We start from the raw sequence: 15,065 nt of genomic DNA, 5'->3' as shown, positions 1-15,065 counted from the left end.
ATGGTTTTGAATCCCCTGTTAGTTTAAGAGACGTGGTTTATTTTCATACCACAGTTAGTAACAGCAGCTGAAGTGTTTATAAATATAAAACGGGAACGTTTCCCTATGAAAGCAAGCACGTGTTAGAAAACAAGAAAATAAACGATGGACTGACGCCATGGGATACAGAATGTTTGTATTTAGAATTTTTGTTTGCATTTTGAATTTTGTTTTTGTATTTAGGGAATGTTTTTCTCCTTGATCGGAATTTGAATTTTTCGTCTTTTAGACATAAATTAGTGGATAGTTTTACAAACTTGGAACAGACTGTACAAACACAGTCTGTGAATTCACCCTTCGTTTTTTTGTGCTCGCCTAACTCGAAAAGTAGTCGAACGATATCGCTGAAAAGTTTTTTTCTTATTAGTGTCAGGAGTGTTTAGAGAGCGGTTTGTATGGTAGGAGAAGTCGGGGACGCCCGAGCAATATCTCTGCACCGGAATTATTCGATTTAAGGCGAAGCTTAATGCTAAATCTCAATTTTGATTAATCTTTACAACGAATTGGTGTACATTATTAATACCAAAAAATATGCTTTAGATAAATTGAAGGTTTTTCTATCGTTTCGCTTGAGTAGAATACAAATAAAAATAAATTACTCCATAAAAAATAAAAATGTAAACTACGAAAAAAAATTTTTTTTCCATAGAAATGTATGAACGCGTAAAGGAAACGAATTTTAAAAAATACAGTATTATAGCTAAGATTATCTGTGACAGTTTCACTTGATTAACTTTTTTGCTTTCTTATAAAATTATTTACAAAATAAATAAAAGACCAGTTTTGTGTTTGAAATCGAACATTTCTAGACTCCGTTTGTCAAGCGATTTTAATGCCTATTACCTACAATATAAGGTATACCAAGAATATGCACATTTTCAGCTTGTTGTTTCCTCTTAATGAACAACAGTGAATGGTGAAAGAAGTCGTAGACGGTTACTAGTTTAATTTATATAACTTCTGAATTCTACATGTCCGATGTTTTTCACAAAAGGAATATATCTTGATAACCTATTTATGAACCACAAGATGGTACCTACCCTGATGTTTGGCAGTGAGGCATGTAACCAGTAAAGGAAGGAAGAAAGTAGACTGAATGCTTAACAAATGAGATCCCTGAGGTGTATGTGTAGTAAAACTCACCCTAGATTTGGCTTCAATGCCATTCATACAAAATAGCACCAATGATCTGTCCAGGGCTGTTTAGGTTATTGCAATTTCCCCTCACCCTAGATTTGGCTTCAATACCATTCATACAAAATAGCACCAATGATCTGTCCAGGGCTGTTTAGGTTCTTGCAATTTCCCCTCACCCTAGATTTGGCTTCAATGCCATTCATACAAAATCCCACTAATGATCTGTCCAGGGCTGTTTGGGTTCTTGCAATTTCTCCTCACCCCTAGATTTGATTTCAATGCCATTCATACAAAATCCCACTAATGATCTGTCCAGGGCTGTTTAGATTCTTGCAATTTCCCCTCACCCTAGATTTGGCTTCAATGCCATTCATACAAAATCCCACTAATGATCTGTCCAGGGCTGTTTAGATTCTTGCAATTTCCCCTCACCATAGATTTGGCTTCAATGCCATTCATACAAAATCCCACTAATGATCTGTCCAGGGCTTTTTAGATTCTTGCAATTTCCCCTCACCCTAGATTTGGCTTCAATGCCATTCATACAAAATCGCTCTAATGATCTGTCCAGGGCTGTTTAGGTTTTTGCAATTTCCACTCACCCTAGATTTGGCTTAAATGCCATTCGTACAAAATCCCACTAATGATCTGTCCAGGGCTGTTTAGGTTCTTGCAATTTCCCCTCACCCTAGATATGGCTTCAATGCCATTCAAACAAAATCCCACTAATGATCTGTCCAGGGCTGTTTAGGTTCTTGCAATTTCCCCTCACCCTAGATATGGCTTCAATGCCATTCAAACAAAATCCCACTAATGATCTGTCCAGGGCTGTTTAGGTTCTTGCAATTTCCCCTCACCCTAGACATGGCTTCAATGCCATTCAAACAAAATCCTACTAATGATCTGTCCAGGGCTGTTTAGGTTCTTGCAATTTCCCCTCACCCTAGATATGGCTTCAATGCCATTCAAACAAAATCCCACTAATGATCTGTCCAGGGCTGTTTAGGTTCTTGCAATTTCCCCTCACCCTAGATATGGCTTCAATGCCATTCAAACAAAATCCCACTAATGATCTGTCCAGGGCTGTTTAGGTTCTTGCAATTTCCCCTCACCCTAGATATGGCTTCAATGCCATTCAAACAAAATCCCACTAATGATCTGTCCAGGGCTGTTTAGGTTCTTGCAATTTCCCCTCACCCTAGATTTGGCTTCAATGCCATTCATACAAAATCGCATTAATGATCTGTCCAGGGCTTTTCAGGTTCATGAATTCAAAATTCAATAAAATATTTATTGCACAAAAAGAGTACAAAGGGTATAACTTATAGGTTACATCCTATTTCTTCCAGCTAACCCAACAAATACACATTATATCACATAACCCAACAATTATATCATTCGATATATATATCATTTTAATATCATTCGTACAACATGTTTTGTCCGCAAGTATCAATAGATAAGTAATTAAGCATACATAATTGATTACATTATCGTTACATTGATAATCATTTATGCTATTTATGTTTGGCATAGTTGGCAAATATTTCTTCTAAGTCATTATTAACAATAATTTTGTTGTTTTTACCTTTTATACTTGTTTTTTTATAATTTATTATTTATACTTAACTTAACCTTACACTTTATACCGTATATTACACTTAAAATGTATGATGTATACTTCATACCTTATGCTTTCTTACTTGATATTTATGATAATGGCACATTTTTTGCCGTTTGTATTTAAATAAACCAATAAACATAGTACTATTGCCATGTCCAGGGGTTTTTTATCCAATACCGAGTTGGTTGTCAGTCTATCCTCTCCGTCTACCCCTGCGAATTAACGTGATGGTTAGTTAGTTAGTCTTTATTTAGAGATCGTAGACACGAGGTTGGTACTCGTCTATCTTGTTATTTCGGAGACAGATTAGTTCGTTGACGTCAGCTATTAATCAATTATTTTCCATCATCCTGGCTCATCCACTGATGCTGCAAAGTGACATGTCATCTAATCACACCAATTTCATTTAAACACCTAAATGTACAGATTAAAGACACAAGACGCCAGTGCCTTAATGCGAATTAAATTTTGAGAGTCTTTGATAATCCGACATTTTCTCAGACGACCGACTAAAACTACTACGTACTGTTATCTAGTACAATAGGTACCGTTTATCAACTCTGTAATACAAAGAAAATAGAATCATAATAAATGTACTTTGACAAGATATAAAATAAAAGAATTATGTTGTAGGCGTGTCAGTGTAACCAAAGTAAGATCAATTTATTGTATTTTTGTGTATAACTAGCTGACATGTTCCCGGCGTTGCTAGGGGTTATCCTTAGGAGATATACATATACCATTGAGAACTTTTTGTAGGCCTTTTTAAGATGTACAATTCCGTAGTAGTTTATTTTGATGTATCTCATAAGGTTTAGCCAGCGTTAGCAATGTAAGCCCGAAAATATTATTTTTATGACTTGATTACAAAACATCGTCTTTTCTCTACTTTATATAAATATAATATGCATGTATTATACATATAAACCTTCCGAAAGAAATTCTCTAAATGATAGTTAATACCCTATAAAGACCCTCCACACTGCATCCACAAAGATGATAAAGGCCTGATATCTATTTTGATGATTTTTTCTTCGGTTGACCTCTACCTACTACCAAAATGCGTTTCTACCACAGACATAGGAATTAATAGACGAGAAGATAATGGCGAGGGGTAAAATCAACTGTTGAAGAACGAAGGGGGTTAAGCTGACTGTGATTCGTCAATAAATCAATCTGACAGTAAATAGGCATCTCGCATTATAATATCACCATTTACTTCTTAAAAGTAAAATCTGCTTTTGAATGAATAGACATTTTTACATGGGAGCGCAAATTACTCGCCACGTTATGAACTAATTTGCGAAGTCCAAATTCGGCAAAGTAAATTTCTTCTGTTTGCAGAGTGGTAGTTAGTTTCAGAGTATTTAGTTAAGACACTTTTACAAATGTTTCATAATTTACTTACCCCAGTAAACAACGATGAGCACACTTGAGAATCGCTACATTGTGATGTGATAGTCAGTGGCGTAGCTAGGTAACCAAGGGCCCTGGGGCAAATTAAAAAAATGGGGCCCCACTGCTATGTAAACTGATTAGGTTTTATCAAATAAAAATATGAAATAATACAAACACTTTACAAATGCTAAGCTACTTAAGCTCTTTTTTGTGCATTGCAGACTGCAGGGCAGGTAATAAAAATATTAAACAGTAACAATATAAATTACAATTAATACTTGGTGTAGGTTTGGCTAATAAAACGAAATAGAGAAGATTCAAGGGTTTATTATATAAAGGTCGGGCCTACCAACTGACTAAATAACAATTATATTTACAATTTTTTCCTAGCTTTAGTTTTCGCAAAAGTATCAATGACTTCGTTTAAATCCAGGCTTGATGCAGTTTTGTTTTCAATTGCTACTAGCGATAAATGCCGGGAGTCGAGCTTGGCCCATCTTATTTCTTAAATTATTTTTTATTATTTTTAATTTGCTAAATGACCTTTCAGTTGCTGCAGAAGTGACAGGAATTGTAAAGAATAATAACATTGCTGTAAATACTTCCGTTAGGTCGCATTCTAGCACTCCATATTTGCTCATTATTTCCTTACATAATTGGTGAACAGTCCATGCTTGAGTTAGTTGAGGTAAAACTAGATGGTAAATATTAATAAATTGAAGTGAAAAACTATGGCCTATTATATCTGAATATTTTATTTGGAATTAGTCACACTTTTGTAATAAAGTTGCTTCATCAACATGTAACAAAAATGTTGGTGTTATAAAATCGAATATATGACAGACTGCACTCATACCAATAAATCGTGTATCTAATTGAGATATTTCTGTGTCTAGTACATTATTGAAAATCTCAATTTTAAATATTTTTTCTCGGTTTGGAAATCGGTGATCAGCAGCTAATTCATCAAAATATTTTTAAACTTTTCTTTGCCTTTTTTATTGAAAATGTGTATCAATACCATATTTTTTTGCAGTTTCACTGGCTTTGCACTTGAATAATTCGAAATCATTTCTATAAATTTGCAACTTTGCTTTGGTCTCTGCTAAAACTTTACTCGCCTCGCCCAAATTGATGTCGCATTTTTGTAAAGTTTTGGATGCATAATTGATGTCGTTCAATACACTGTGCATGAATTCGCAAAGCAACACGAACTCGAAATTTAGCATTTTTGTTTTAATACTCTCTGCTTCACTACGCTCATCTTTATTAGGACTCTTTAGAACTATTTCTGATAATGCTTTGATAATATCAAAATAACGAAGTTTTATTGCAGATATCGTATTGACCCTCTATTTAGTCGTATCCATTATGATGGCAAAAAACGGTGACGCTCTAATTTGTTCTAGTAGATGGGTTTCGAGTTTGGTCCCCAAGCTCTCAATCATTTCATTTTGAATTGTTGCACTCAGATATCGTGTAGATCTTAAAAACATAAAAAAAAAAATATCTCAAAAAAGTCAAGTCAAGTTAAACAGTTAATAAACAAAATAAAACGATAAAAAAACTTATAAATAATTATTATTACCTTTGGGCATACAGATAGACAGACAGATGGTATCCTTCCTGACTTAAGTCTTCTTGATGTCCTCTCAAAGCCAAAGAACTCTTTGCTAGGGTAAGTATGATATCGCATAACCTTTGAAGAACAAATGATGCTTCTTTGCGAATTTCATTTTCAAGTTCCTTGTCGATAGCATTAGTATCGTTTTTATTCCAAAATTCGTACACAGCACATGCTTCCGAATGGCCACTCGAACAACTGTGTTGTTTAATTCTTTCTGATAAATGCTTCCAATCTCGAATTCCCATACACCAAACATTATTCCTTTGTGAAGCAAATAACCAGCAGGGTTGACAATAGGCAGCGTCTAGTATTTTGGAATAACACAACCAAAAACGATTAACTGGCCCATATTTAGAACACGAAAAGTAGTACGATTTTGAAAAACACCTATTGTTTTGGTTGATGTCTGTTGGAAAAGGTCCTGAAGGCTGTAAAGGCCCCATATCAAGAATTTGACGTTTTTCATTATCACTTAATATTTTGTTCGTGAAGTTTCCCAAGTCATAACAAGATTTGAGGTCTGTGGTTCCTCCAAACCCTCCGCTCTTATTTGTGTCATGCAAACATCATCCACGTTCACACGATCGGCGGCGGAGGTATCTCCAACTGAAATAATTGTCGAATCTTCTTAAGTAGGCTTCTCAACCAACACTGCAGTTACCACATTATTTGAGTCACTATCAATAGAAATATTTTGGCCAGATGTACTTGCAGAAGGCTGACTAAAAAACTTGTCAAATTTGGGCAATTTTTGTTTACTATCTTCTCTTTCTTGGCGTTGTTTGCGTTTAAATGCACCACTGGGTTTCTTCTTTTTATCCATATTTTAATACGCTACAAGTGTCGTTGGGGAATGATGCGCATATCACTATTCGTCAAATTGAAAACACTGCCAACCTACAGAAAGAATTTAGGGGAATTCCCTAGGCATAACTTTTGAATTTCTCTCAACTGAGTTGTCATGATTAAAGTGGGGTTGCAAGTTGCAACCTGTCATATTTATTTTGAAAATGGGAGAAATTTCCAAAAGTTCAGTTCGATCGAGATTTCTGGTAAAGATTCGAGGGCCCCCTGAGCTTGAGGGCCCCGGGGCACTGCCCCACGTAGCCCCTAGGTAGCTACGCCGCTGGTGATAGTATATGTTTCTAAAACTGATCCATATAATACGGTGTGAATAAGCTTAAAATAAAGTAAAATAATACTTACTTATGGAATGTAATACGACAATTGGGTTTATTCTCTTTTTCACATCTATTTTTACAAGTTTTCATATCACAAGTCAACATTTTGCCGTGTTATTTCGTAAAATGAACCGATGATGCCTCGACCATAGTTCGCACAAGAATGATGACGTCACGTTTTCAAATTTCACTTGAGGCCATACGCGAGCCCAGCCGGCTCCAATGGAACCGGTATGGGGAGTGGGGATAATACGCTTTTAATCACTTAGGGCAGGTCTACTAATATTCATATGTCTATGGTTTCTACGCATCAGCAGCATTCTCTTCTTTATCAGACTCTATAATATTTTTTTTAAATTTCAGGTGCCACCAAGACTGACGGCGGGAAATACGTTCCTCGCGCTATCTTGCTCGATCTGGAGCCAGGAACCATGGACGCCGTCAGATCCGGAGAATACGGCCAGCTCTTCCGTCCAGACAACTTCGTATTCGGCCACTCCGGAGCTGGCAACAATTGGGCCAAAGGTCACTACACGGAGGGCGCAGAACTTGTAGACGCTGTCTTGGATGTCGTCCGCAAAGAGTGCGAAAATTGCGACTGTCTCCAAGGATTTCAATTAACCCACTCCCTCGGCGGGGGCACCGGATCCGGAATGGGAACCTTACTCATGAGCAAGATCAGAGAAGAATACCCTGACAGAATCATGAATACTTATTCTGTTGTACCATCCCCAAGAGTTTCTGACACTGTTGTAGAGCCATACAATGCAACGCTATCCATCCATCAACTCATCGAAAACACGGATGAAACTTACTGTATAGATAACGAAGCACTGTACGACATCTGCTACAGAACTTTAAAACTGCCGAACCCAGGTTATAAGGACTTGAATCATCTCGTTTCTTTGACAATGTCTGGCGTCACGACTTGTCTACGTTTCCCCGGACAATTGAATGCGGATTTGAGAAAACTAGCCGTGAACATGGTGCCATTTCCTCGTCTGCATTTTTTCATGCCTGGTTTTGCTCCTCTAACATCCATCAGCAATCAACAGTACAGGGCGTTGACAGTTCCAGAGCTGACACAACAAATGTTTGACTCTAAGAACATGATGGCAGCTTGCGATCCTCGACACGGGAGATATTTGACTGTGGCTGCTATTTTTAGGGGGCATATGTCAATGAAAGAGATAGACGAGCAAATGATTCACATCCAGAATAAGAATTCGAGTTATTTCGTTGAATGGATTCCGAATAACATGAAGACAGCCGTTTGTGACATTCCTCCGCGTGGTTTGAAGATGTCTGCCACGTTTATCTGTAACTCTACGGCAATTCAAGAGTTGTTTAAACGCATTTCCGAGCAGTTTGCCGCCATGTTTAGAAGAAAGGCATTTCTTCACTGGTACACCGGAGAAGGAATGGATGTTTTGGAGTTTACAGAAGCTGAGAGCAATATGAACGACCTTATTTCTGAATATCAGCAGTACCAAGAAGCTACGACAGATGATGACTCGGGCTCAGTCATCGACGATATGGAAGCCGATGGAGTGAATGATGATGACTGCTAAATTATCTTTATCTTGTCATAATAATTAGAATACGTTTTTATACCGAAAAATAAGCTAAATTACGCAGTTCAATTACTGATCATTACAGAGTATTTAGTACATTAAAGCCAATAAGGCATATAAGCCAATAAAACATTAACATTTAAATGGAAAATCTCTTCTTATTCAGTATTTTTTAATTTTAATTTTACTGTTATAATATTTATATGTTGTGCAATTAGAGTTGACCAAAACAACACACACTTAAACTTGTATGTATTGGTTAATATATACCTACACACTTTCCACAGCGGATGTCTTTGCGAAACGTTACTGAGAAACAGCCCCTTTGTCTTGTTTACACCTACTTATTGTTTTTTTAGCAAGAAAGGGAAAAAATGTATACGTTCAATGAAAGATTACGGGATAGTTGGAATTCTTGATTCCTAACAAATCAGTTCCATTTTTTTTAAATAATATAATATTATGTTATAGGCAGGTACTTTGTCGCTTGTCTGAATTCTTCAAACAATCGAATTCAATTTTGAAAAGCAAATTTGAGCTCATCGAACCAGATTTCAAAAACAACCGAAATTCGTACATGTGTTCCATTATTTGAAAAGTTTTCCGGTGCGTTATTTTTTTATTATGGGTTTAAAAATTAACTTCGTTCCGTTTCAATGGAATTTTCTTTTCTGAATTCGAATTCATTTGAATCGTGCTATATGCAATCAGTGCACCTGTGTGATTACAGTAAGGGGATTAATGTCTTGGGGTCAAAATTGCGATACCTATAAATTCGTTGGAATGAATCAAAATTTGAGCCTCGAACAAACCTCCGTTATTAGAGATGTATTATCTTATGTAGGTACCCATACAGCCTGGTGTCTGTTGTTCGCATTGTAAAAATTAGTTTGTTCATTATTTACTCGTTTTCACAATTTGAAATAAGTTAAGCAATATGTTTATTTTAAGTCGGTTTAATTACCTACGAGTGGATAGCATTTTTAACGAAAAACGCCGTAAGTAGGTAGGTATTTTTTAACTACCAACATTTAAAAAAATCATTCTAAAAGATAATTAAGTATGAGTTTGAATATTGATTGGTTTTTATAAATGTTACCCAGCAAGCTCGTAATTATTTGTTTTACTAATAAAAGATGATCGATAAAATATTTTTATTTTAATTCATTTGTATTATTTTATTAAATACATCAATTACACAATCAGCAGGCTTCCTATGCACAACACTATCTAAGTTTGCGAATTCATAAATAAAAGTAAGTAAATCAAGCTGTTTTATAAAAATGACTGAATTTCTTTGTGCAAAAACTACAATTAAATAGTTAATTTGTAAGTTTCGTTAGTTATTTTGTAACCTATCCCTATTACATCCCCTTTACGTGCTATCCGCTATTGTAAACTACACTTTGTATGTGTCACTTATTTCTGAAGTCCCTCTTTTCTTGGTATTGGCACGACCACAAACACGAACACGAATACTGTTAAAATTGTTTGATTTTAATATTTTCCTTTCAAATTATTGATTTTAAAAACTATCTATAAGGGCCGAAACTGAAACAGATTCGCAGAGGGTGTTGTAACGTAGTCCAGATAAAACATAAAAGTACTTGATTTGGAGTTCTTCAAGCAGTACATACAAAAAGGGCGTATAAAAGAATGATTGTTTGGGAACAAATGCTTTTTATGCCAGAATGCGGGAGTAAATATCACAGTTACTCTAATGAGATAAATCGCTGGATCATGCAGAATTTATAAAGGAAAATATACATCTAAATGTTGCATCGCAGTTAAACTGGCCGTGCTATTGCAAGAGACCAACAAACTTAGCCGAGCCCCCCGACCTCACATAGTATGGATGAAATTGGATGTGTGTAGGCAGCTTTACAGCTTAGGTACATCTGTATATTATTATACTTCTAGCCCATTCAATGAAGGTTTTGTGTCGGAACTAATTCCCCGGAAGCTGATTTTTTCACAGATGTTAGAAGACCTTTAGACATGTATTTTTACAAAAGTCCCCGACTTTCCCTTTTGTGCTTCCTTCCCCACCCCCTCTTGAATATATTTTTCAAAGCCTTTCGGAATACGCTAATATCTCCTTAATGGTTTTATTAAATCAAATTAATTATATTTTGTTTAGTTTCTTATTAGTTATTCTAAAAAATTGTATTCTTTTATTTTTGCGAAAAAAGTTATACAATCTCTACAAGTTATTATTAAAGGAAAAATATCAGTTTTTAAAATAATTTTTCAGAATATATTTGCACATAATTTTTTTCTGAGCCTGTTAACAAAAAAAATAAATCAATAAAACTTGTAGAAAATATTTTTAGCTATAAAATAATGTATATAATGATGGGTTTTAATTTATAATAAGGCACGTAGGCTGTTAATAAGGAGCACGGCGCGCGGCGGCTCGAACGCGCAGCGGTTCGGGGCGCAGCGAGAAATTACAAAAACCTAAGGAAAGTAATGATTAATTCATGTGTTTGCTTTATTTTTATAACAAATTCATCTAACGTTGAAGAGTTTTATTGTTATTTACCAGTTATAGTTCGGAGGGGAAGGGGGGAATATAAATATTTTCCCCTGCCCAATGAAGCGCTTTCATTATCCACTAACCACCGTGGCCCGGTCTGGCTAAACAGTCATATTATGTTGTATGATTGTTTGTAACTTATTATTTAAATGAAGTTATTTTATTTTTGTTTATATATTAACTCCACACAAGAGGCCCTGAAGAAAATAAAAAGTTATGTGAAATAAGCCAAAAATACCTACGACAGCGTGGGACTACCCTTTCACCACAATAAAATACCGAAACAACAAATCACTTAAAATAGAGCTTAGATCTAAAATGGTTTACTTTCAAACAAGCTTCTTAAAATATACCTTAAAAAATATTATAATGACTAAACGGTTTGTAAATTATATTATATACTTATCAATATTATCTTTGACAAAATTAGGCAAATATTCAAATAATTTTCTAGTCAAGAGAGTCTTCCATTTCTTTGTCATACTGGGGTGTGTTCAGACATGATAATCCGTTACGGTTGTAGCACATGGCAGAGCAGGTAAATCCAGATTTTCTGAAGCCACAGTAATTTCCACATCCAGACTTGCTGGAACAGGACACCAGAGAAAGAATGTTATCAGGAGCAAATGGTTTCAAAAATTTCTTCTTTCCACCATTTTCATTTACATTTTCATACCTCCATCCCCAGTTTATAGGGTTTAGTTTGTTTCCTAACCAAAACTGTACTTGCAAATAAACTCTCAACAAATGTTGATGACACGATTCTGAAGTCGGTGGCAGTTTTGCCAAGTCAAATTTAGATATAAAAGCTGATTTTGTCGTTAGTCTGGTAAAATTATAGTATAGAGCTTCGTTTCAATTAGAGTAGCTATCAACAGCTTTTATCTTTCCTAACCCATATAAAGATGAGGTCGTATGACAGCCCGTAATGGCATGGGTAAATAGCATGTGTTTTTGAATATCTTTATGTAACATTATAGGTTTCTCTATGATGTAGAAAGTTCTTGAAGGGGCCTTTCCACCAACATCTTTACAGAAAAAAATAGATTTTCCTTCAGGAGCAAGACTTACAAGTAATACCAAAAGATCACTATCCTTGCCAACAACAATCACTTGTAAGAAGATGTTGAGTTGTTCGATGCCGGTTAGTACAATGTCAATATCGGCATCACCTGCGGCTGTGACAGTTTTCAAACCAGATTCACTAAATTCATGACACGGTGCTTCAATCATTATTTTTGTTGTTATTCTTATTAGATAAGAAAGCTTCCTTCTTAGTCAAACAACGTTGTAGTTTAATTCAATATCGCACGATGAGTTGTTAGCCGACCTACGTATTTGCTCTTCATATTTTATAGTTGGTTCTTCAAGGTATCCATTGAAAACGACAATAGAATGTTTGCCAAATTTAGTATGGACGAAACGTGAGTATGATTTAATGATGTCTCCTTAAGTAGTTTCAGTTTGCCAAACAACAGAGTATAGACGGTATCCCCCATCGATGACTATTGCAGCATTTTCCAAATCAACTTCATCAAGAATACTTTCGCTAAATACTTTCGCCATACATGATTTCGTTCCTTTACGAAGGGAGACTTCATCAAAAATAGGAGGGGTCTTGAAGCCAATTCATATCCTAAGTAAGTCTAAAGCATGCTAGGACTATCACTAATGCACAGTATTCTGTTAACTAGCTGCTGGGGGTTTACTGCAACTTGTCTTGTCCTAACAGTTGCGGATTTGAATCTTGCTGGGTAGTCACCATGTATTTCCTTTTCCGTCGTATATCTCCAAAATTACATCCTTTCATTTTTGCATAGCTGCCAGGCCCACCTCATAAGCGTTATCACAATTGACACTATTATCTGAAACAAACCCTGAAGATAAAGGACATCAGCTCCCCTGAGAGCTTGGTGAACGGGCTGTGGTGTCTTAGCCATGATGTATATTTTCCAGAGATGTGCTTTATTTCAAATAAATCCATTTCAAATGGAAATGCAAAATGCAAAATGGGTATTTTCCATTTTGCATTTTAAATGCTTTTCTAAAAACCATTTTGCATTTTGCATTTTAAATGCTTTTCTCAATGCATTTTCCATTTTAAATGCTTTTTTGCAACATTCTTCCTACTATCTCCACTCATATTTTTTCATAAGCCCCAAATATCAGTCGGTCCTCAACCTCGCTATGAGAGATAATTTCCATTTGTCAAGTTGCTCCCTGGTAGGAGCCCTGGCAATTGAGTGATACCATTACAAAAAATACTGATTCAAATACTGAACATGGGGCCATGACGCTGTAATATTAAATGTTAGATAGCAGTTTCTATGTTTTTACGTTGGCAACATTAGTCCCACGCAAATTTTTTGTTGTTTCATAATCTGTAGTCGTGGTGTTTTTGGATTTACCATCATGTAATATGTTTGTTTTACATTGATGTCCATTATTAAATGACAAAATTGTTTAAAAATTCTATAATTATTATTGTTTGACCTGAGAAACCATTTTGCATTTTCAATGCATTTTTAAAATAGGTATTTTGCATTTTGCATTTCAAATGCTTTTCTAAAAACCATTTTGCATTTTGCATTTTCAAATGGAAAAGTTTTGACCCATTTCCATTTTGCATTTCAAATGGTTTTGGGTACCCATTTTGCACATCTCTGATATTTTCCTATATCAAGCTCATCCCTTTTCTTCCGTGATTCGCGCAGCTCAACATGCTGTTCAGTAAAATGAAATTCTATACCGATGAATTCTTCAATGCTCTCTTGCACTTTCACGCAGTAAATGGTTCCAAGTTTCCACTTTGACAAAGCGCTGTCAGTGATTCCGCGCCCATGTGTCAAACCTCCTACTGACTTCATTGGTCGCATGAGACACTGCTCGATGATCATGTCCGTCCACGTACCAGACCAATATCTGTCGCTTCTTCTTATTGTAAAGTACCCATTTTCAGTGAATAGTTTATATTCTTCTTTAGTTATTCTTGATTCGAGTTGCAACATACTTTGAACATACATAGGTATGTGCTGATTTTTTGTATAGTAAATGTCCTGCCGGGTGGAAAAATGAAAGCATATCAACAATTATTGTACTATTATAGTATTTAAGTGCATTTTCCGATTCCCGGACTTCTCTGAAAATATAAATCTAAGCATGAGGTCGATTCAATGTAGAAGGTAAAGCCACAACTTGGCAGTCCTACTCGAAGATTCCTTAATCCTGTCTTCACTTGCTTCAGTATATGGAATCGTCTCTTTTAGATTGTCATCATTATTAACCTCCTCCATATATTTTTTCCACGTAACTAAATCTTGATACATATTTTCTATTTGTCTTAATTTCCCATCAATATCTTTGTATTCTTCTCTCATTACGTGGACAAGAGACGCTGCTGTTAAAGTGTAGGCTCTGTTTGCCAGAGAATATTCATGTCCCTGGAGCATGTGGGTTACTGTTGAGGACGCGTAAACTGATTCCCATAAATTTCCCACATACCTTTATTTAAATAATATGTTACAAACAATCATATAACATAATATGACTGTTTAGCCAGACCGGGGCACGGCGGTTAGTGGATAATGAAAGCGCTTCATTGGGCAGGGGAAAATATTTATATTCCCCCCTTCCCCTCCGAACTATAACTGGTAAATAACAATAAAACTCTTCAACGTTAGATGAATTTGTTATAAAAATAAAGCAAACACATGAATTAATCATTACTTTCCTTAGGTTTTTGTATCTTCTCGCGGCGCCGCGAACCGCTGCGCGTTCGAGCCACCGCGCGCCGTGCTCCTTATTAACAGCCTACGTGCCTTATTATAAATGAAAACCCATCATTATTTACATTATTTTATAGCTAAAAATATTGTCTACAAGTTTTATTGATTTTTTTTTTCTTTAACAGGCTCAGAAAAAAGTTATGTGCAAATATATTCTGAAA

General features: G+C 35.6%; 1 protein-coding gene across 1 annotated transcript in view; it reads left to right on the top strand.

Annotated features, from left to right (window-relative positions):
- LOC149410305 (tubulin beta-1 chain-like) overlaps window positions 1-9,845 on the top strand; it is a 30,099-nt gene extending 20,254 nt beyond the window's left edge. Inside the window, exon 3 of the mRNA XM_089648733.1 lies at window positions 7,370-9,845. Coding sequence (XP_089504859.1) covers window positions 7,370-8,577 — 1,208 coding nt within the window. The 3' untranslated portion in view covers window positions 8,578-9,845. The remainder of the gene's footprint in view (window positions 1-7,369) is intronic.
- Window positions 9,846-15,065: the final 5,220 nt, after the last annotated feature.

This window comes from Hesperophylax consimilis, chromosome 28, assembly GCF_061612785.1.
Source record: "Hesperophylax consimilis isolate HC1 chromosome 28, BYU_Hcon_1.0, whole genome shotgun sequence".
Classification (NCBI taxonomy): domain Eukaryota; kingdom Metazoa; phylum Arthropoda; class Insecta; order Trichoptera; family Limnephilidae; genus Hesperophylax; species Hesperophylax consimilis.
Note: the sequence above shows the minus strand (reverse complement) of the source record. Positions and strands in the feature narration are given on the sequence as shown.